General features: G+C 62.5%; 2 protein-coding genes across 2 annotated transcripts in view; one reads left to right on the forward strand and one right to left on the reverse strand.

The window, feature by feature from the left end:
- Positions 1-13963, forward strand: part of CH63R_01925 (Non-ribosomal peptide synthetase) — a gene marked incomplete at both ends in the record, with an annotated part of 37713 nt that extends 23750 nt beyond the window's left edge. Inside the window, one exon of the mRNA XM_018296900.1 lies at positions 1-13963. This exon is cut by the window's left edge and continues 23750 nt beyond it. Coding sequence (XP_018161716.1) covers positions 1-13963 — 13963 coding nt within the window.
- Positions 13964-18626: 4663 nt separating this feature from the next.
- On the reverse strand, positions 18627-19991 carry CH63R_01926 (uncharacterized protein; the record flags this gene model as incomplete). The annotated part of the gene is made up of 3 exons (XM_018296901.1): positions 18627-19480; positions 19572-19787; positions 19868-19991. The coding sequence occupies 3 exons, from the start codon at positions 19989-19991 to the stop codon at positions 18627-18629; spliced, it is 1194 nt and encodes a 397-aa protein (XP_018161717.1).
- Positions 19992-20911: the final 920 nt, after the last annotated feature.

Below are 20911 nucleotides of genomic sequence, written 5' to 3' on the forward strand. Positions count from 1 at the left end.
CATGACGGTCCTCAACTCCTCCGAGCTTGCCCGTGTGCTGTCCAGCCAGCGCGTCACCACCGCCTTCTTCACCACGGCGCTCCTGAAGCAGGTCCTCGAGGAGGCCCCCTCCATCATCAGCGATCTGGACTATGTGTTCGCCGGCAGCGAGTGGATGAGGCCACAGGACGCCCAAAAGGCCGCCCGTCTCGTACGCCGCTCGTTCCGCCACATGTACGGCCCGACCGAGAACACCACCTACAGCACCGTGTTCCAGATGCCGACGGCGGCGGCGGCCTCGGAGAAGGACGACGAGCAGCGGGAGCACTGCGCCAACGGCGTCCCCATCGGCCGCGCCGTCAGCAACTCGGGCGCCTACATCACCGACACCAAACAACGCCTCGTGCCTTTCGGCGTCATGGGCGAGCTCGTCGTCACGGGCGACGGTCTCGCGCGCGGATACACGGACCCGGCGCTCGACCGGGGCCGTTTTATCCACATCTCCGTCGCCGGCCGGAAGGTCCGTGCGTACCGGACCGGAGACCGGGCCCGCTTCCGGCCGGATGGTCAGATCGAGTTCCACGGCCGCATGGACCAGCAGGTCAAGGTGCGCGGTCACCGGATCGAGCCGGCCGAGATCGAGCAGGCGATGCTTTCCTATGCCGGCGTCGGCGATTCCATCGTTGTCGTCGCGCGGCCGGACGACGCCGGGGACGCCGAGCTCGTCGGCTTCTTCACGGCGCAGTACACCAACGGCGTCGTCGTCGAGAAGGACGGCCCCTCGGCGGAGGAGCTGTTCTCCGCAAAGATCGAAAAGGCGCTCCGACAACACCTCCAGAAGCTCCTCCCGTCGTACATGGTGCCCTCGCGCCTCGCGCGTCTCGCCCAGCTACCCCTCACCCCCAACGGCAAGGTCGACCGCCGCGAGCTGGCCCGGCAGGGTCAGACGCTTATACTTGAAGGCAAGTCGGCCTCCGCCGACGACGTCTCGGAGATCGTCGCGCCGCGCAACAAGATGGAGAGCGTCCTCTGCGACGAATTCGCCGCCGTCCTCGGCGTCAAGGCCGTCGGCGTCACCAGCAGCTTCTTCGACCTCGGCGGGCATTCGCTGATGGCCACCAAGCTCGCCGCCCGCCTCAGCCGGCGCATTCACGCCCGCGTGTCCGTCAAAGACATCTTCAACCACCCCGTGTTGGCCGACCTCGCCAGCACGATCCAGCAGGGGTCGACGCAGTACAGCCCCATTGTCGCCGCCCCCTACGCCGGGCCCGTGGAGCAGTCCTTTGCCCAGGGCCGTCTGTGGTTCCTCGAGCAGATGGAGCTTGCTGCATCGTGGTACGTCGTCCCACTAGCCGTGCGGTTGCGAGGACGTCTCGATGTCACGGCGCTCGGCGTTGCGCTACAGGCGTTGGAGCATCGTCACGAGACGTTGCGGACGACGTTCGAGGACCGAGACGGCGTCGGCATACAGATCGTCCAGCCGGTTCGGAACAAGGCACTCAGGGTTATTGATGTTTCTTCATCTTCGTCTTCTTCCTCCTACAACGACAACAACGACGACGAGAAGAACAACGCCACCTACATCGATACCCTCCGCCACGAGCAGACAACCCCCTTCAACCTGTCCGCCGAGCCCGGCTGGCGCGTCGCCCTCTTGCGTCTGGGCAGCCAAGATCACGTCCTCTCCATCGTCATGCACCACATCGTTTCCGACGGTTGGTCCGTCGACATCCTGCGCAAGGAGCTGGGCCAGTTCTACACCATGGCCGTCAACGGATCCGATCCGCTGACCCAGGTCGCCCCCTTGCCCGTGCAATACCGCAACTTTGCGACCTGGCAAAAGGAGCAGGCCCAAGTCGACGAGCACGAACGCCAGCTCGCCTACTGGAAGGACCAGCTGCACGGCAGCCAGCCGGCCAATCTGCTCTGTGACAAGCCTCGCCCGGAGGTGCTCTCGGGTGCCGCCGGCGTCGTCCAGCTGCACATCAAGGGCGAGCTGTTCACGGCCCTCGAGTCCTTTTGCCGCAGCCACTACACGACCCCCTTCGTCGTGCTTCTCGCCGCCTTCCGCACTGCCCATTATAGGCTGACCGGCACCGAGGACGCGACGATCGGGACCCCGATCGCCAACCGCAACCGCCCCGAACTGGAAGACTTGATCGGCTTCTTCGTCAACACGCAGTGCATGAGGATCCCCGTGGACGCCGAGACGGAAACCTTTGACGGGCTCGTGCGAAAGGTCCGGTCGACGACGACAGCCGCGTTCGAGAACCAGGACGTGCCGTTCGAACGCATCGTTTCCGCCTTGCTGCCCGGCTCCCGAGACACATCGCGGAACCCCCTCGTCCAACTCCTCTTCGCCCTTCACTCGCAGCAGGATCTGGGCCAGGTCCAGCTCGACGGTCTCGTGGGCGAATCGGTGCCGATGGCGCCCACGACCCGCTTCGATCTCGAATTCCACCTGTTCCCCGAGGACGGCGGTCTCGGCGGCTCGGTGCTCTTCGCCGAGGAGCTTTTTACTTCGCAGACGGTCCAGAGCATCGTCGACGTCTTCCACGAGGTCCTCCGCCGCGGCCTCGAGCAGCCCGACGCCGTCCTCTCGGGGCTGCGCCTGACCGACGGGCTCGCGGCCCTCGGCGACCTGGGCCTGCTCGAACCTACCAAGACGGACTGGGACTACCGCCGCGACGCCAGTGTCGTGGACTTGTTTTCCGAGCAAGTCGCCACGCGTTCCGGCGCGGTGGCCGTGACGGATTCGTCCTCGAGGCTGACGTATGCCGAACTCGATGAACAGTCCGACAGAGTGGCGTCCTGGTTACGCCGCCGCCGGTTGGCCCCCGAGACGTTGATCGGCGTGCTGGCGCCGCGATCGTGTCAAACCATCGTGGCCTTCATCGGCATCCTCAAGGCCAACCTGGCCTACTTGCCCCTCGATGTCAACGTCCCAGCCGCCAGGAACGAAACCATTCTCTCGACCGTTCCTGGGCGCAAGCTGGTCCTCCTCGGTTCCGATGGTGCGGCCGCCCCCGAGCGCCCATTCGCCGACGTCGAGCTCGTCCCACTCGCCGACGTCCTGGCCGCGAACATCGTGGACCGCGACGATGCCAGAGTCGATGCTCCCCCTCGTCCTCACGCAAAGAGCCTGGCGTATGTCATGTTCACGTCCGGCTCAACCGGCCTCCCCAAGGGTGTCATGATCGAGCAACGCGGAATCAACAGGCTGGTGAGGCAGAGCAGCAAGATGTACAAGATGCCCCAGCACCCGCGCGTGGCTCACCTCTCCAACACGGCATTCGACAATTCCACCTGGGAAATCTACATGGCCCTCCTGAACGGCGGCACGGTCGTCTGCATCGACTACTACACCACCATCGACAGCAAGGCCCTCGAGTCCGTCTTCACGCGCGAAGGCGTGCAGGCCACGATGATGCTCCCTTCCCTGCTGAAGCAGTGCCTTGCCCACGCCCCCGGTGCGGTTGCCGCTCTGGATATCATCCTGGCCGCCGGCGACCGCTTCGACGGCCGCGACGCCGTCGAGGCCCAGGGCCTGGCCCGGATCAACGTCTACAACGCCTACGGACCGACCGAGAACACGGTCACCAGTACCGTCTATGCCGTCCGGGGCGACGAGGGCTTCGCCAACGGCGTGCCCATCGGCCGGGCCATCAACAACACCGGGGCCTATATCGTCGATGCCCGCCAGCAGCTCGTGTCCATGGGCGTCATGGGAGAGCTGGTTGTCACGGGAGACGGTCTCGCACGCGGGTACACGGATCCCAGTCTCGATACGGACCGCTTCGTCCACATCCGTATCCCCGGCTACGACGAGCCGATCCGGGCGTACCGCACCGGTGATCGGGCCCGGTTCCGCCCCGGAGACGGTCAGATCGAGTTCTTTGGCCGCATCGACCAGCAGATCAAGGTACGCGGTCACCGCATCGAGCCGGCCGAGATCGAACAGGCCATGCTGGGCCACCCGGCCGTTCTCGATGCCGCCGTGGTCCTCCGCAAGATCAAAGGGGAGGAGGCCGATGTCGTCGGCTTCGTCGTCGCCCAGGGTGTCTCGGCCGCCGACTCGGACGCCGCCGCCAAGACGGAGAAGACGATCCTGCAGCGCCTTCAGACTCTGCTGCCGCCGTACATGGTCCCTGTCCAGATCGTCGTCCTCGATCAGATGCCCCTGAACGCCAACGGCAAAACCGATCGCCGCGAGCTCACGCGCGTATCCCAAACGGCGTCCAGGAGCAGCAGCAAGGAGGCCTCCACCCGCGTGCCGCCGCGCAACGACACCGAGGCGGCCCTGGTGGACGAGTTCTCGAGCGTGCTGAACGCCGAGGTCGGCATCACCGACAGCTTCTTCGACCTGGGCGGCCACTCTCTGATGGCGACCAAGCTTGCAGCCCGTCTCAGCAAGCGCTTCAACACGCGGGTGTCGGTCAAGAACATCTTCGACCAGCCGCTCATCGTCGACCTCGCCGCCAAGATCCTCCAGCAGCAGGACTCGGCCCAGCACAAGCCCATCGAGACGAGCGAGTACTCGGGCCCCGTCGAGCAGTCCTTCGCCCAGGGCCGTCTCTGGTTCCTCGAGCAGCTCGACATTCGGGGCACCGGATACCTCGTGCCTCTGGCCGTGCGACTTCGCGGCCCCCTGCGCATCGAAGCCCTCGAAGCCGCCCTTTACGTCCTCGAGCAGCGTCACGAGACCCTTCGGACCACATTCGAGGGTCACGACGGCGTGGGCGTGCAAGTCGTCCGGCCCAGCCAGAACAGGCCGCTCAAGCTCGTCGACGTGCCGGCCGGCGAGGATTTCAAGGAGCTGCTTCAGCTGGACCAACAGAAGCCTTTCGACCTCTCCTCCGAGCCGGGCTGGCGCGTCACGCTCTTCCGGTTGGGCTCCGGTGGCCGGGACCACGTCTTGTCGGTCGTGATGCACCACATCATATCCGACGGCTGGTCCCTCGATGTCCTCCAGCGCGAGCTGGCCACCCTCTACTCTGCCGCACTCGAGGGCAGAGAATCGTCGTCTCTGCTGCATGTCCTCCCGCCTCTCCCCATCCAATACCGTGATTTCTCAGTCTGGCAGAAACAACCGGCCCAGATGGCCGAGCAGGACAGACAACTCGCCTACTGGAAAGACCAACTCGACGGCAGCCACCCGGCCAGCCTCCTGTGCGATAAGGTGCGCCCCGAGAAGCTATCCGGAGATGCGGGTCTCGTGCAGTTCAAGATCCAGGGGCCTGTATACGACAGGTTGCTGCAGTTCTGCAAGACGAACCAGACGACCATGTTCACGGCCCTCTTTGCGGCATTCCGCGCCACCCACTACCGTCTGACTGGCGTTGAGGACGCAACAATCGGCACGCCCATCGCCAACCGCAACAGGCCGGAGCTGGAAGAGATGATCGGCTTCTTCGTCAACTCGCAGTGCCTCCGGACGACCGTCTCGGACAAGGCCACCTTCGCCGACCTGGTCAGCCAGGTCCGGACAACCGTGACCGCCGCCGCCGAACACCAGGACGTGCCCTTTGAACGCATCGTGTCGACCCTCCTCCCCGGGTCCAGAGACACGTCCCGGAACCCGCTGGTGCAGCTCATGTTCACCTTCCACGCGCAGCAGGACCTCGGAAAGCTGAGCCTGCAGGGGCTCGACGGCGAGCCGCTGTCCATGGAGCCCAACACGCGATTCGACATGGAGTTCTACCTCGCGCAGCAGGACGGCTGCCTCGGCGCCAACGTCCTCTTCTCCACGGACCTCTTCGAGCCCGATACCGTCCGCGGCATCGTCCGTCTCTTCGAGGAGGTCTTGTCCCAGGGTCTCCAGCAGCCGGACACGCCCATCGCCGGTCTTCCCCTGCCCTACGGCATCGCCGAGCTCCGGGAGATGGGCCTGCTCGAGATGCAGACCACGGACTACCCGCGCGACGCGAGCGTCATTGACGTCTTCGCCGAGCAGGTCGCCGCCCACCCGGACACGACGGCCGTCACCGACGCCTCGTCGAGCCTCACGTATCGCGAGCTGGACAGGGAGTCGAGCCGCATCGCCGCCTACCTCCAACGCTACCACCGCCAGATGGCGCCCGAGAGCCTCGTCGGCGTGCTGGCGCAGCGCTCGTGCCTGACGACGGCCGCCTTCCTCGGCATCCTCAAAGCCAACCTCGCCTACCTGCCCCTCGATGTCAACGCCCCCGCGGCCCGCATCGGTGCCATTCTATCGGCGGTCCCGGGCCACAAGCTCGTCCTTGTTGGCGCCGGAGTCCCTACTCTTCCAGCCGAGTCTCGGGATGTCGAGCAGGTTCAGATCAGTGATGCCCTACGACTTGGAGCAGCCGTCAACCCTCGTGACTTGCATCCTCGTCCCGCGGCCACGGCGTCGAGTCTGGCCCACGTCATCTTCACGTCCGGGTCAACTGGTAAACCAAAGGGCGTCATGGTCGAGCACCGCAGTATTATACGGCTCGTCAAGTCCACCAACTTCATGACGCAGTCTCAGACCGCCCAGCCCGTCGCTCATATCTCAAACCTGGCCTTCGATGCCGCCACCTGGGAGCTTTTCACGGCGCTTCTGAACGGAGGCACCGTTGTGTGTATCGACCATATGACCGTGTTGGACCAGAGCGCCCTCGGCCAGGCCCTCAGGGCCAACGGTGTGACAGCCGCCCTTTTCACCACTGCCCTTCTCAATCAGTTCCTCAACGAGATGCCTTCTGTTATTGCCGGGCTCGATCTGCTCATCTCCGGAGGCGAGGCCATGCGACCCAAGGATGCCTCCCGGGCCTGTCAGCTGGTCAAGCAGGCCCTATACAACGCGTACGGGCCCACGGAAAACACAACTATCAGCACCGCCTATCGCATAGACGCAGACGAGAGCTTCGTCAACGGCGTGCCCATCGGGGGGGCCATCAGCAACTCCGGATCCTACATCATGGACGCGCATCAGCAACTGACGCCGATCGGCACCATGGGCGAGTTGGTTGTGACCGGCGACGGCCTCGCCCGCGGCTATACCGATTCCACATTGAACGCGGACCGATTCGTCGAGGTCGATATTGCCGGCCGCTCCGTCCGGGCGTACCGGACCGGCGATCGGGCCCGGATCCGGCCCAGAGACGGACAAATCGAGTTCTTTGGCCGGATGGACCAGCAAGTCAAGATCCGAGGTCACCGGATCGAGCCGGTTGAGATCGAGCAGGCCATGCTCAGCATCGACATCGTTGTCGACGCCGCTGTCGTCTTCCGGAAGCAGGACGGCCAGGACTCGGATATTGTGGGGTTCGCCGCCGCTACTACCGCCGAAGCCGGCGCCGTGGACCCACAAAACTCCGCGGCGGACGCGGAACGGGAGATCCGGCAGCGTCTGCAGACCCTGCTGCCCCCGTACATGGTCCCCGCGCAGATCATCGTGCTGGAACAGCTGCCGCTCAACGCCAACAAGAAGGTCGACCGCCGCGAGCTCGCCCAGCGGGCCCTCGCCGCGCCCAGGAGCCGTGCTTCCGCCGCGCGCGTCGCCCCGCGCAACGACGTCGAGGCCGCGCTCTGCGAGGAGTTCTCCGACGTCATCGGCGGCGGCGTGGAGGTCGGCGTCACCGACAACTTCTTCGACCTCGGCGGCCACTCCCTCATGGCCACGAAGCTGGCAGCCCGCATCAGCCGCCGCTTGGACGCCCGCATCTCCGTCAAGGATGTCTTTGATCAGCCCGTCCTCGCCGATCTCGCAGCCATCATTGTCAGCGGATCCGCGCTCCACGACGCGATCACGTCAACACCCTATGCCGGGCCCGTGGAGCAGTCGTTCGCGCAAGGACGCCTCTGGTTCCTGGACAAGTTCAACATCGGCGGCGCCTGGTACATGATGCCCCTCGCCGTACGCATGCGAGGGCCGCTCAACATCGACGCCCTGACGACGGCGCTGCGCACCGTCGAACAACGACACGAGACGCTCCGCACAACCTTTGAAGAGCACGAGGGCGTAGGCGTGCAGATCGTCAACGACACTTCCTCCGGTCCCCTGAGAGTCATCGACGTCTCGGACGAGGACACGGACGGCGGTCCCATCCCCCTCCTGCAGCAGGAGCAGCACGTCCCCTTCAACCTGGCATCCGAACCGGGCTGGAGGGTCTCTGTCTTCCGCCTCGGCCCGGAGGACCATATCCTCAGCATCGTCATGCACCACATCATCTCAGATGGTTGGTCCGTCGACATCCTGCGCCGCGAGCTCGCCGCCTTTTACGCCGCGGCGCTGCGAGGCCACGATCCCCTCGACGAGGTGGCCCCGCTCCCCATCCAGTACCGCGACTTCGCCGTCTGGCAAAAGACGCAGGCCGCCGAGCACCAGCGACAACTGGAGTACTGGACCGAGCAGCTGGCCGACAGCTCCCCCGCGGAGCTCCTCTGCGACAAACCGCGCCCTCCCGTGCTGTCCGGCGAGGCCGGCGCCATCCAAGTCAAGATCGAAGGGCCCCTATACGACAGACTGCAAGACTACTGTCGAACGCGCCAGGTCACGCCCTTTGCCGTCCTTTTGTCCGCGTTCCGCGCCGCCCATTACCGTCTGACGGGCGCCGAGGACGCCACCATCGGAACCCCCATGGCCAACCGCAACCGGCCCGAACTCGAGGAGCTCATCGGCTTCTTCGTCAACACGCAGTGCATGAGGATCGTCGTCGAAGACGAGTCCTTCGACGGCCTCGTCCAGCAAGTGAGGGCCACGGCCGCGGCCGCCTTTGAGAACCAAGACGTCCCCTTCGAGAGGGTCGTCTCGGCCCTCCTCCCGGGCTCGCGAGACACGTCGAGGAACCCGCTGGCCCAGCTCATGTTCGCCGTCCATTCCCAACAGGACCTGGGCCGCATCAAACTCCAAGGCCTCGCCAGCGAACCCCTTCCGACGACCGTCACCACCCGCTTCGACCTCGAGTTCCATCTCTTCCAGGAGGAAGGGTTCCTCGGCGGCAACGTGCTGTATGCCGCCGACCTCTTCGACCCGGCCACCGTCCGCGGCGTGGTCGACGTCTTCGAGGAGGTCCTCCAGCGCGGCCTCGCCCAGCCCGACATGTCCATCGCCAACTTGCCCCTCACGAACGGGCTGTCGGCCCTGCGGTCCATGGGCCTCCTCGACGTCAAGAGGCCCAACTACCCCCGCGATTCCAGCATCGTCGACGTCTTCCTCCAGCAGGTCATCGCCCATCCCGAGCGCATCGCCGTCAAGGACGCCTCCACGTCCCTCACATACGGCCAACTCGATGAGAAGTCGGACCGCCTGGCCGCCTGGCTCCGCAAGAAGCACATGTCGACCGAGACCATCGTCGGCGTGCTCGCCCCGCGCTCGTGTCAGACGACCGTCGCCTTCATGGCCGTCCTGAAGTCGAGCCTCGCATACCTCCCGCTCGACGTCAACGTGCCGGCCGCCCGGCTCGAGTCCATCCTCTCGGCCGTGCCGGGACTTACACTGGTGCTCCTCGGCGCCGACGTCGCGACGCCCAACGTCCGTCTTCCGGCCATCAACTTCGTTCCCATCTCCGAGGCCCTCGCCGCGTTCCGCCCCGCCTCATCCGAGGCCCCCGCGAGAGTCTCCCTCCCGTCCCCGACAAACCTCGCGTACGTCATCTTCACCTCGGGCTCGACCGGCAAACCCAAGGGCGTCATGGTCGAGCATCGCGGCATCGTCCGCCTCGTCAAGAAGAGCAACATCGTCCGCGAACTGCCGGACGCGACGACCATCTCCCACGTGTCCAACGTCGCGTTCGACGCCTCGGCCTGGGAGATGTACACCGCCTTGCTCAACGGCGCGACGCTTGTCTGCATCGACTACTTCACTACCCTCGACAGCAGAGCCCTCGAGGCCGTGTTCGCGCGTGAGCACATCCGCGTGGCCATGCTCTCGCCCGCGCTCCTCAAGCAGTGCATCGCCAACATCCCCGACACGCTGGCCGCCCTCGAGATCCTCTACGTCGGCGGCGACCGCCTGAACCCGTCGGACGCGAGGGACGCCCAGGCCCTCGTGAAGACGGGCGTCTACAATGCCTACGGTCCCACAGAGAACAGCGTGGCCAGTACCATCTACAAGGTCCAACCGGGCGACGCCTTCGAGCACGGCGTGCCCATCGGTCAGGCCGTGAGCAGCTCGGGGGCGTACATCATGGACTCCCGGCAACAGCTGGTTTCCATCGGCGTCATGGGCGAGTTGGTCGTCACCGGCGATGGACTCGCCCGCGGGTACACCGACCCGTCCCTCGATGTCAACCGCTTCCTGCACGTCACCATCGAGGGCCAGCTCGTGCGGGCCTACCGGACGGGTGACCGGGCCCGATACAGGCCGTCGGACGGGCAGATCGAGTTCTTCGGGCGCATCGACCAGCAGACCAAGATCCGCGGCCACCGTATCGAGCCGGCCGAGGTGGAGCTCGCGATGCTCCGGCACCCGGTCGTCCGGGACGCAGCCGTCGTCATCCGAGGCAACGGCCCGGACCAGGAGATGGTCGGCTTCGTCACCGTCGGCGCCGACGAGTCCGTCCAGGACGAGACCAGCAAGCAGGTTGAGGGCTGGGGCACGCACTTCGAGATCGGCACGTACGCGGATCTCGAGGCCAACATCGACCGCTCCGTCATCGGCAACGACTTCCTGGGCTGGACCTCCATGTACGACGGCACGCTGATCGAGACGGCCGAGATGCAGGAGTGGCTCGACGAGGGCATGGTCGCCATGCTCGACGGACAGCCGGCCGGCCGCGTGCTCGAAATCGGAACGGGTACCGGCATGATCCTCTTCAACCTGGGCCCGGGGCTCGAGTCCTACATCGGTCTCGAGCCGTCCGCCTCGGCCGCCACCTTTGTGAACGACAGCATCAAGACCGTCCCGTCGCTCGCGGGGAAGGCCGAGGTCCTCGTCGGCACCGCGACAGACGTGGGCCAGCTACGACAGGTCACGCAGTCCCGTACGGACATGGTGGTCACCAACTCGGTGGCCCAGTACTTCCCGTCGGCCGACTACCTCCTCGACGTGATCCGGACCCTCGTCCGGCTGCCGGGCGTCAAGCGTCTCTTCTTCGGCGACATGCGCACCTACGCCATCAACAAGTGCTTCCTGGCCGGCCGCGCCCTGCAGTCTCTGAGCGAGACCTCCTCCGTCAGCAAGGACGGCGTGCGCCAGAAGATCACGGAGCTCGAGGAGAACGAGGAGGAGCTGCTGGTCGACCCGGCCTTCTTCACGGCCCTTCTCGACAAGCTGCCCGAGCACGTCTGGCACGTCGAAATCCTTCCCAAGAGGATGAAGGCCACCAACGAGCTCAGCAGGTACCGGTACTCCGCCGTTATTCACGTCCGAGGCGAGGAGGAGCCTACGCAGATCGTTCACGAGGTCGAACCGGAATCTTGGATCGACTTCCAGGCATCGTCTATGGACCGTAACCGACTTCTATCACTACTGAAATCATCCTCTACCTCTACCTCTAACAACAACATCAACAAGACCACCACCACCACCACCACCGTCGCCATTGGAAACGTCCCCTACAGCAAAACCATGTTCGAGCGACTCCTCGTCGGATCCCTGGACGAAGACGACGAGTCCCAGCACAGCGTCGACGGTCCGGCCTGGGTCTCCAAGGTGGCCGCCGCCGCCGACGAGATCACGGCCCTCTCGGCCCTGGACCTCGCCCAGATCGCCGAGGAGGCCGGCTTCCGCGTCGAGCTCAGCTGGGCCCGGCAGCGGTCCCAGAACGGCGGCATCGACGCCGTCTTCCACCGGTTCCGCTCCGACAACGACTCGCGCGTCCTCGTCCGGTTCCCCACCGAGCACCAGGGCCGCCCGGCCAACCTCCTCACGAACCGCCCGCTCCAGCGGCTCCAGAGCCGCAAGGTCGAGGCCCAGATCCGCGAGCAGCTGCAGACGCTCCTCCCACCCTACATGATCCCGGCCCAGATCATCGCCCTCGACCAGATGCCCGTCAACGCCAACGGCAAGGTCGACCGCCGCGAGCTGACGCGCAAGGCCCAGGCCGCCCCCGTCAGCAAGCCGCCGTCGGAGCGCGTGCAGCCGACCAACGAGGTCGAGGCCGCGCTGTGCGACGAGTTCGCCAACGTCCTCGGCGTCGAGGCCGGCATCACCGACAACTTCTTCGACCTCGGAGGCCAGTCCCTCATGGCGGCCAAGCTCGCCGCCCGCATCAGCCGCCGCCTCGACGTACACGTGTCCGTCAAGGACATCTTCGACCACCCGGCGCCCGTCGACCTCGCCAACAAGATCCTCGACACCATGCTCCAGGGCGGAGCCGGCGGCAACGGCCGCCCGTCCCGCCTGGTCGACGCCGAGCCCTTCCAGCTCCTCCCGCAGGAAGACGCCGAGGCCTTCGTCGAGAGGGAGCTCTCCCCGCAGCTGGACCCTTCCTACGGCACGATCCAGGACTCGTACCCGGCCTTGTGGACGCAGAAGATCTTCGCCCAGGACGGCCCCACGGGCGAGCCGCGCGTCCCGACCCTCTTCATCGTCGACTTCCCCTCCAACTCCGACCCCGGCCGGGTCTCGGAGACCGCAGCCGCCCTCATCAAGAACTTCGACATCCTCCGCACCGTCTTCCTCTCCGCGTCCGGGCAGCTCTACCAGGTCGTCCTCGACCACTTACACGTGCCCACCGAGGTCTTCCACGTCGACGACGGCGACCTGACACGCGCGACCCGCGCCCTCGTCGACGCCGACGCCCGCGATCCGCTCCGTCTCGGACACTCCATGCTGCGCATCGCCATCCTCACGGCCAACAAGACGCAAGAAAACGGCGGCGGCGGCAAGGCTCCTTCCACCGCCGTGCGAATGGTTCTCCGCATGAACCACGCCATCTACGACGGCCTCAGCTTCGAGCACCTCCTGCGCGCCCTGCACATCCTCTACGTCGGCGAGCGCCTGCCTACGCCGCCCCCGTTCGCCCGCTTCGTCCAGCACATGATGAGCACGCGCGAGGAGGGCTACAAGTTCTGGCGGTCCGTCCTGCAGGGGTCCTCCATGACCATCATGAACGGCGTGCAAGAGGGCAGACACAGGGACGAGAATCGCCCCAAAGGCACGTGGCTGTCCGAGAAGATCATCAAGGCGCCGCACCATACCAACGCCGAGGGTATCACCCCTGCCACCGTCTTCACCGCCGCCTGCGCCCTCATGCTCGGCCATCTCATGGGTACGAGGGACGTTGTCTTTGGCCGCGTCGTCTCCGGCCGCCAGTGCCTCCCGCTCAGCAGCCAGCACATCGTCGGCCCTTGCTCCAACGCCGTGCCCGTCCGAGTCTCCCTCGACGACAACGACGCCGCCGCCGCCGCTGCCGCCGCTTCCCCCGGTTCGCGGAACCTCCTCCGCCGGGTCCAGCAGCAGTATCTTGACAGCCTTCCCTTCGAGACGCTCGGCCTCGACGACATCCGCGACAACTGCACCGACTGGCCCGCCACCGTCGACAACTTCAGCTGCTACATAGCCTACCAGAACTTCGACATGCACCCGCACAGCGGCGGCGACGACGACGACCAGCGCATCCAGCTCGGCCACCTCGACCGCGAGGCGGACCAGCGCGCCCCCAGCGCCGTCGACCCGGCCCTCGACAGGGTGACGGTCTCCGACGTCTCCATGCACGACATCGACATCGTCGCCATCCCCGACCCCGACGGCGTCCACCTGCGCCTCGGCCTCGGCATCAACCGCCGCCTCTGCGACGAGGACGAGGTCGACCGCATTCTGCTCGACCTCTGCGACAGGCTCCAGGACCTGGGTTCCGTCCTGCAGGAGCCGCTGCCGGCGGGTTCCGCCAACGGCAAGGCAAAGGCCGCGCCCATTGGCGGCGGCGGTGACCAGCTCGCCTCCAACGGGGCGAAGAAGAACGGGTCCAACGGCGAGAAGCACACTGTCAACCGTCACGCCAAGATCGCCTCCAATGGACCCAGCAAGAACGGATCCGGTGGGGAGGTTAAGAAGACGTCCAACGGCGAGACCAAGCTCACCTCATTATCATGAACGGTCATCAGAGCAAGCAGGCAAAGCAAGAACCAATTACACACATTGTCAGCATCATCATCAACATTGGATATCTCGCCGACGTTGGGCCAAAAAGACTATGCTTTCACCTCCATCACACAACGCGAAACCTTCGTCATTACAGCCAAGCAGCTGCGAGTCGCCATACACCACGTAGATGTAATTGCTACGGCATGTCATCTCCCAGATCCGCGGCCAGTGACGAGAGAACGTCAGGTCGGCGAGAACAGAGAGTAGAGAGAATAGGGAGAGGCCGGAAATGCGGCAGGCGTTCAAGAAGTATTGGTTCTGTTTGGGCTTCGAGAGAAATTTGATTCATGTTTTTGGAACGCTACATTGTTTTTTTATCCAGACGCTCGCATTTCGACTGTCCTGTGCTGGCCTTGACCGCATGTTTCTCATGTACAAAGAAAGTTATTGATTTCATTGATTTCATCGATTTCCATTGCTCCACATCTTTCAAAAACTCAAGTGACACATTTTCCCAATTTGGATCTCCATTCTATAAAGGAAGTCTGTCGTGACCTGTAATAGCCTCATCCACTCTAAAGTAATGAGCATGCAAGCAGCCAAAACGAGTTGTTGATACCACCACCGACGTCTCGTCCTCGCCCGTCGCGTCGTAGTGCATTCAAAGTCCAAGAGTATACCACCGAGTGGACACTGCCACTTACACCGAAAGCAATAAAATTGACTCAATTTCGCAAAGACAGGCGAGCTGCAGCTCAATATGACAAGTCATCCCTCACCCCCCTCCTCCTCCTCCTCGTATCCGCCAGAACTGCCCCCCCTTGGAGCCGTGCCAGAAAGTGGCGTCCACTAGCCGTCCAAGACTTCTGCTCCAGTTCTGACACTAATCTGGATTCTGGACATTCCATCCCATCTGACGACCAAGGGATCCCCCTCGTGGATCTTTCAAAGGCTCGGCACAATCCAACCCGTCGTGTCTAAGCGGAAGGGGTGCCGCTCCTTGTCAGCTCTCAACTCATCATTCATCACATCGAATCTCATCCCATCCGCGTCTCCGACTGCCGTGCTGCGCCGCCGCCTTTCGCGGAGGATGTCTCCGACCTTGCCGTCGGTCACTCCCGAAGTCGCCGAAAGGGTGACGTCGAGACAAATTCCTGGGACAATCAGCAACCCTTTTTTTTTTTTTAGTCGCCTTTTCTCCCCCTCTCTCCGATCGAATCGTAGGCAGCCTCTCCCACCCTCTTTTTCTGAGTTTACTGTACTTCCTAGCCTGCTTTCCCTGACTGTCCAGGTAGTTTGCCAGATTAGGAGAAACTCGCATCTCAGCTGACTCGCTTGCTGTTCTTGGGACCCTCCTTACCGGTCTCGGCCCGCCATCTGTGTAAATGTGAATGTTAACCGATTAAGAGTGGGCGTGTGGAGGCCGGTAAAGTTGTGGTTCAATGATTCCTCGAGAGGACTCATTACAGCCAAGGTCCATCATTCGATTCACTCCAGCCGATGCCCGTAACAAAATGCTGGAAGCAAATGGAATTTACCCAACACTCTACGCTGTATAATTGTTACGACGCCACGGATGACGTGAGATTGAAAAGAGACCGTTATAGATGTGACTGCGCGAAATCGTCATCCAGGGGGGCTGTCGAGGGAACGTGTAGAACAATTGACGAGGAACCGCTGCCGGAGATGCTCGCTCGCTCACTGCAGACAGGCCGGAATCAATGTTACCACGCAGCCACGAAAAGGCGCAAGGTTTCGGAGACTGGGTGATGGAGAAAACTCTTTCTTTCTCTTTTCACGTTGCAGAGGGCGCAGTTCGCCAAGATACCCTATTGGCGAGGGACCCCTTACCGTGTGAAGGTTACATATCGATCTGCCGGGGAGATGCAGTGTCCAGCCGACGTTGCATTCCGGGCCGACTATGGACGACGCACGTAGATGGCGGCAGGATGACATGCGACGCGCCCCCCCCCCCCCCCCCCCCCCCCACACCTGCACTCACTAGCCAGGGTCACTCTGTCATGGCTGCAGGCTGAATCAAACTGGGACACCCGGCCAGTCACAGACACGCATATACACACACAAGCAGAATTCGAGCTCTTGGTTGGCGGCGGCCCACGGTCAGGCAGAAGCGCGCGGATGAGATTCAAACCACGGGTGCCATGATCGACGAGGGGTGGAAGGGGTCCAGGGGGGGAGGGGTCCAGGGGGGGTGGGTGCTGCTGCTATGGGGGATGAGGAGTGCTCCACGCTCATTCTTGTGAGAAGGGGTGGGGCAGAGAACCAAGTCGACTTCATCAATGTATATACGCGGTGAATGAATGGACATGGTCGGTTCATCCGGTTGCGGACAACCAGTCCATCTCGGGGAACGACAGGTCATATTCCAAAGTGTTTTATTTTAACTGGTTGAGTCGGCTTCGGAAACAGAATCCCCCCCCCCTCCACCCCCTTCCCCGCCAACACGTCACGAGCAAACAACTCAACAACCAAAAAAAAAAGCTTCCGTGCCAGCGGCGCAGACGTTAAAAGTCTCTTGGAATGGATCTAGACCCCTCGACGCCACATGATAACACAATCGCATTCCTGCGAGGGGAAGAGGGTGGTCCATCGCCGCCGCGGAGCTGAGCTGCGGTAGGCATGTCGTGTCTAATTCGAATGCGGAAGTGACTCAGTCGTGGAGACGGAGTACAACTCCGAGAAGTATTTCGAAGGGGGGGGGGGGGGGGGGGGGGGGGGGGGGGGGGGGGCGCCGACTGGAGATCTGGCTGCACAAGTCATTTGATATGCCTGTCGTGTCAGAGGAGCCGCGTAGTAGACCAGTAGCATCGAAAAAAGGTGATGGACATTGGTTCGCTGGACAGAGAGGAGAGAAAGAAAGACAGCCCCTTGCTCCAAGGGGGAACATTTCGCGATGGACATGGTAGGTACGTACCTCCGTGCTGGCTTGAGTCGCTAGTCTGCGGGATCTGTGGATCCCGGGTCCGAGCTCATATCGGCGGCGGGATCATGGGGAAAACGGCGCGGCCCCACTCGGGCCTTGTCCGATATTATGGGTCCCGCCCGCCCATGTTAGTTACACGGCCAGATTACTTGATGGTAAGCAAACACATACCCGGACTCTTCTATTAATACACCGAACCGAACAAGTAAATACCTGCGTACAGATCTCGGATACATTGGGGTGGTAAACAGCATCCGTACATCAATCGTCAAACACATCCGGCTCTGGTTTGTTTACACCAAACACCGAACACCGAACTAGGTCGTCCTCGATTCCTCCCATGCGCCACGTAGTGTGCGCCGCATGGAATCAATGGCCGCACGTGTTGCTTGTTGGCGGGGGGGGGGGTTCATATGGTGTTGGCGGGCATGTCATGTTTTCCCGTCAGCTGCCCTCATTGGTTTTGGTTTGCTTTCCATCCGCTTCTACCAGTCTGTCATCACAGGCCCCAAAATGCCCTTCACTACAGGCTGCGGGATATCCCTTGCGTTGCCTGTTCACCCCAAGTGAATGGCGTCAATGGCGTGAGCCCACACACACAAACACACACATACACACAAACGCGAGCATACCTCTTTCTCACTCTCACTCTCACTCTCTTTTTGTCTCTCTGTCTCTCCCTCTCCATGTCTCTCCCTGCACCTCCATACCGTCTAGGTCGAGGGCACAGGGCGCAAAGGGAGAAATCAAGCCCAAACCCCCTGCCCGCAGGCGCCACAGCGGCCCGCTCCACTAGGTAGATGCTGATCGTTCATGCTTGGCGGCCGGAGCGGTTGATTCGGGCTCGACTCGCAGCACGCAGCTTCATCATTCGTGTCATTTCATCGGCCAGCCCCCCTCCGACCTCCGCCCCCCCCCCTACCCTCCCCTCCCACCCATCAGGCTCTCCGCCTTACCGTCGTACTGACGTTCCTGCAGCGAACAACGTCCTCTCATGGCTCCCCTGCGATGCGGCGGCGCGGCACTCGGCTCGTGCATACCGGTGTTCTGCCGCCGCCGCCGCCGCCATCCTGTCAGTTTCGTCTCTCACCTCCCCCCATGCCATTGGATTCGCTCATTTCGCCTGTTGCGACGACGAAGGCTACGATGAATACGGATTGCAGGCAAGCCTCCATTCCTCCCTTCTTTCCTTTCCCGATCCCCTGCTTTTCTCCCTCTCTCCCTTCTCCTCCCCCCCGCTCCGGGACAACACCATCATCGAGTTTCCCTAGGGACGCCCGGGCCGATGGGGCTGACAGCCGTCCTGGTTACACATAACGCTCACTGCCTGCCGCCGAATGGTGCTGTCGCTGCCGCTGTCACGACTCAATCACACCCAAAAGACTTCAGAAATGTCTTAGCTGCCGTCTATTACCGCTACAAGCCTGCTGCATAGAATGGTTCTAGTACGATTGTGGGTATAGATGTAGCATCGTAACGCTAACAGACTTCTTCGACCGGAGGATAATGTGTATGGATGTATGATACTGTACAGTACGATTACATGGTTGCGGGGCAAAAATGTCTCCCCCCCCCCCCCCCCCCCCCCCCCTTCTCCCAAGTCCCACCCGCTTGCATGGGATTCACAGCCGATCTGGCCCGCCACCACGGGGACCGACCCCTCGGCCGTGGCACAGAGCTTCGATGATGGCAAGGACCGTATCCGACCCGTTTTCCTGCCTGGACGGGTTAGCCCTTGCCAGTAGGGCTGTTGTCAGGGCCCAGAGATTTGGGAGCTGCGGGAACACCCAGTGTGATTAGTCGCGAAGGCTTCCGAGTAACTTGCAAGGTGGTGGCGGCGACACTTACATCGTTCTGCACCCTCTGACTTCTCGCCGTCGCCGTATCCGTGACTTCGTTGTTCGCCGTTGCCTCGTTCCCGTTGCCCGCCCCCGTCTTCTGCCGCGCGACAAACGTCCTCAGCTCCTTCACGAGCAGCTCCTCGGCGCCCATCGCGATCTGCTCCTGGAACCCCCGCCGCTCCCACTCGCTCCAGCCCTTGGCGGCGCTCTGCAGCGTGCTCAGCAGCCGCGGCAGCCGCCGGTTGCGGCTCAGCCGTTGCTCCTGGTACAGCGACGGCACGTCCTCGAACGTCTCGGTGTAGTACGCCGCGATGGCCTCGTCCAGCGTCTCGAAACCGACGGCCGCCGCCTGCTCTATGACGTGGCGCACGCGGTCCTGGGACGAATGGAAATCGGGCGTGTCCGCGTGCGCCCTGCCGACTTCTTCTGGCGCCCTTCCGGTGCATTCCGGAGAGAGCCGTTGATGCGTGCCGTGTTCGGTGCAGTGTAAGCCTCGTAGACTTTGAGCCGTGCCGAAAGGGTCTTCCATTGTGAACCCAGTCAGTATATCCGAGGCCGAGCAGGACGGTCCGGGCGTCAGCGGCTCCTTTGCGTCGTATGAGCCGGGCAGCATGTCCCACGGGGAGAATTGGGGAGCATGCGTAAAGGCCGCGGCCGACTGGAACGAGGTGAAGAAGGCACCTTCGTCTTGGATGTGGGTGCCAAAGGGCGCACACTCGGTGGTGAAATGCTCTGGTGGTGCTGACGGAAACAACGGTAAGCCGATAAGCAGAAAGCAGAGAGAGAGAGAGAGAGAGATAGCATAATTCGTGTAGAAATATGGCCAACTTACTCATGAATAGCTCGACGCCGAAGCCGGCAGTGTCATGATGCATCATGGGTGTCGAGTACATCGAGTTGCCCGGCGTAGATGCTGCTGACGGCGACAGTGTGGTGGTTGTGGCGGCGGCGGCGTTACATGTCTGGGCTCTGATGGACTCTTCCACGTATTGCTGGTGGACTTTGACTTTCTCCTGGAGCTTCTGGAGCTTGGCCTTGGAGTGATGACCTGGGACACGAAGACATATGTCAGCATTGACCCCCAAGATGTCTTTTGTGTCACGGCAGATAAGAAGGTACTGGACGTACCATAAACCTTCCGGCCAACGGCGGCATCATGATCCCTCTTTCTCGCCATCACGCTTCCCAAGTTGGACGGCCGGCGGGGGGAGTGTTGGACGTTTTCTGCGGCCTCGCTGCTCTGGCGACTCATATTTGTGTTTCTTTCTATGCCAGACGTGGTTCGATAATGCCTTGCGTTCCCGTTGCTTCTTTTTTTTTTTTCCCAACATCGCGTGGCTAACAGAACTGAGGGAGGGTTCGGGAACGGTTTAATAGACGCCTTGGGGCAACGGCCCGTGTGGATACCGGGTGATACATCTTGGGCTGGAAGTTCAAATGCAGTGGGAGGTCTGGCGCGATCAACACAAGCCCGTTTTGGTCTGGTAAACAGGAGGAAAGAGGATGAATAGGGTGGTAGTATGAGTAGGGTTCTTTCTATGCAAGGTGACTGCCAAGATTATCAGATTTGAGAGACGGGTTTGTATGTGTGTGTGTGTGTGTGTGTGCATGACTGCAGAGAATGAAGACCTGTCAGGCCAAGACACACGAGGGACGAATGTGCTTCAGGAGTGCAAGGCCGAGTGGGCCACGAATCGTTCAAGGCACCTCCCGCATGTCTCAACGACTGGCCGTGGACGAGACACAGGATGAAGATTTCGATCCGCCGAGATTGGGTCGGATATCACATCAGCAGTTGGATACGACTCTCGCCTCGCCGAGCGAAATGCCATCCAACAATTCGAACCCTATACACAGAATAGACCCATGGGGCTAGAGGGAGGTTGATTCGACCACCAAGACATAATCACGAACGAGGGTCCCTGGAAAGGAAGAAGGCTTAAGGTCCCTGGCGCAGGGAGCTCTGCCGTCTTTGGCTGGACCCTTGGATACGGCGGCCGAAAAAGGAGTAGATTCACAGACCGGAGCTACGAGCGGCTGAAGTGTGTCAATTTGGCTCCATCCAAACATATGTTGCGCTCACCCCCCTTCTATTGTCTTACATCGTGATGCTCCTTAGCCGCCTTCCATTCCTCACGCCTCCGCTCGCTGCATATGACCACTTACATGAAT

The sequence above is a fragment of the Colletotrichum higginsianum genome, chromosome 2 (assembly GCF_001672515.1).
Source record: "Colletotrichum higginsianum IMI 349063 chromosome 2, whole genome shotgun sequence".
NCBI lineage: Eukaryota > Fungi > Ascomycota > Sordariomycetes > Glomerellales > Glomerellaceae > Colletotrichum > Colletotrichum higginsianum.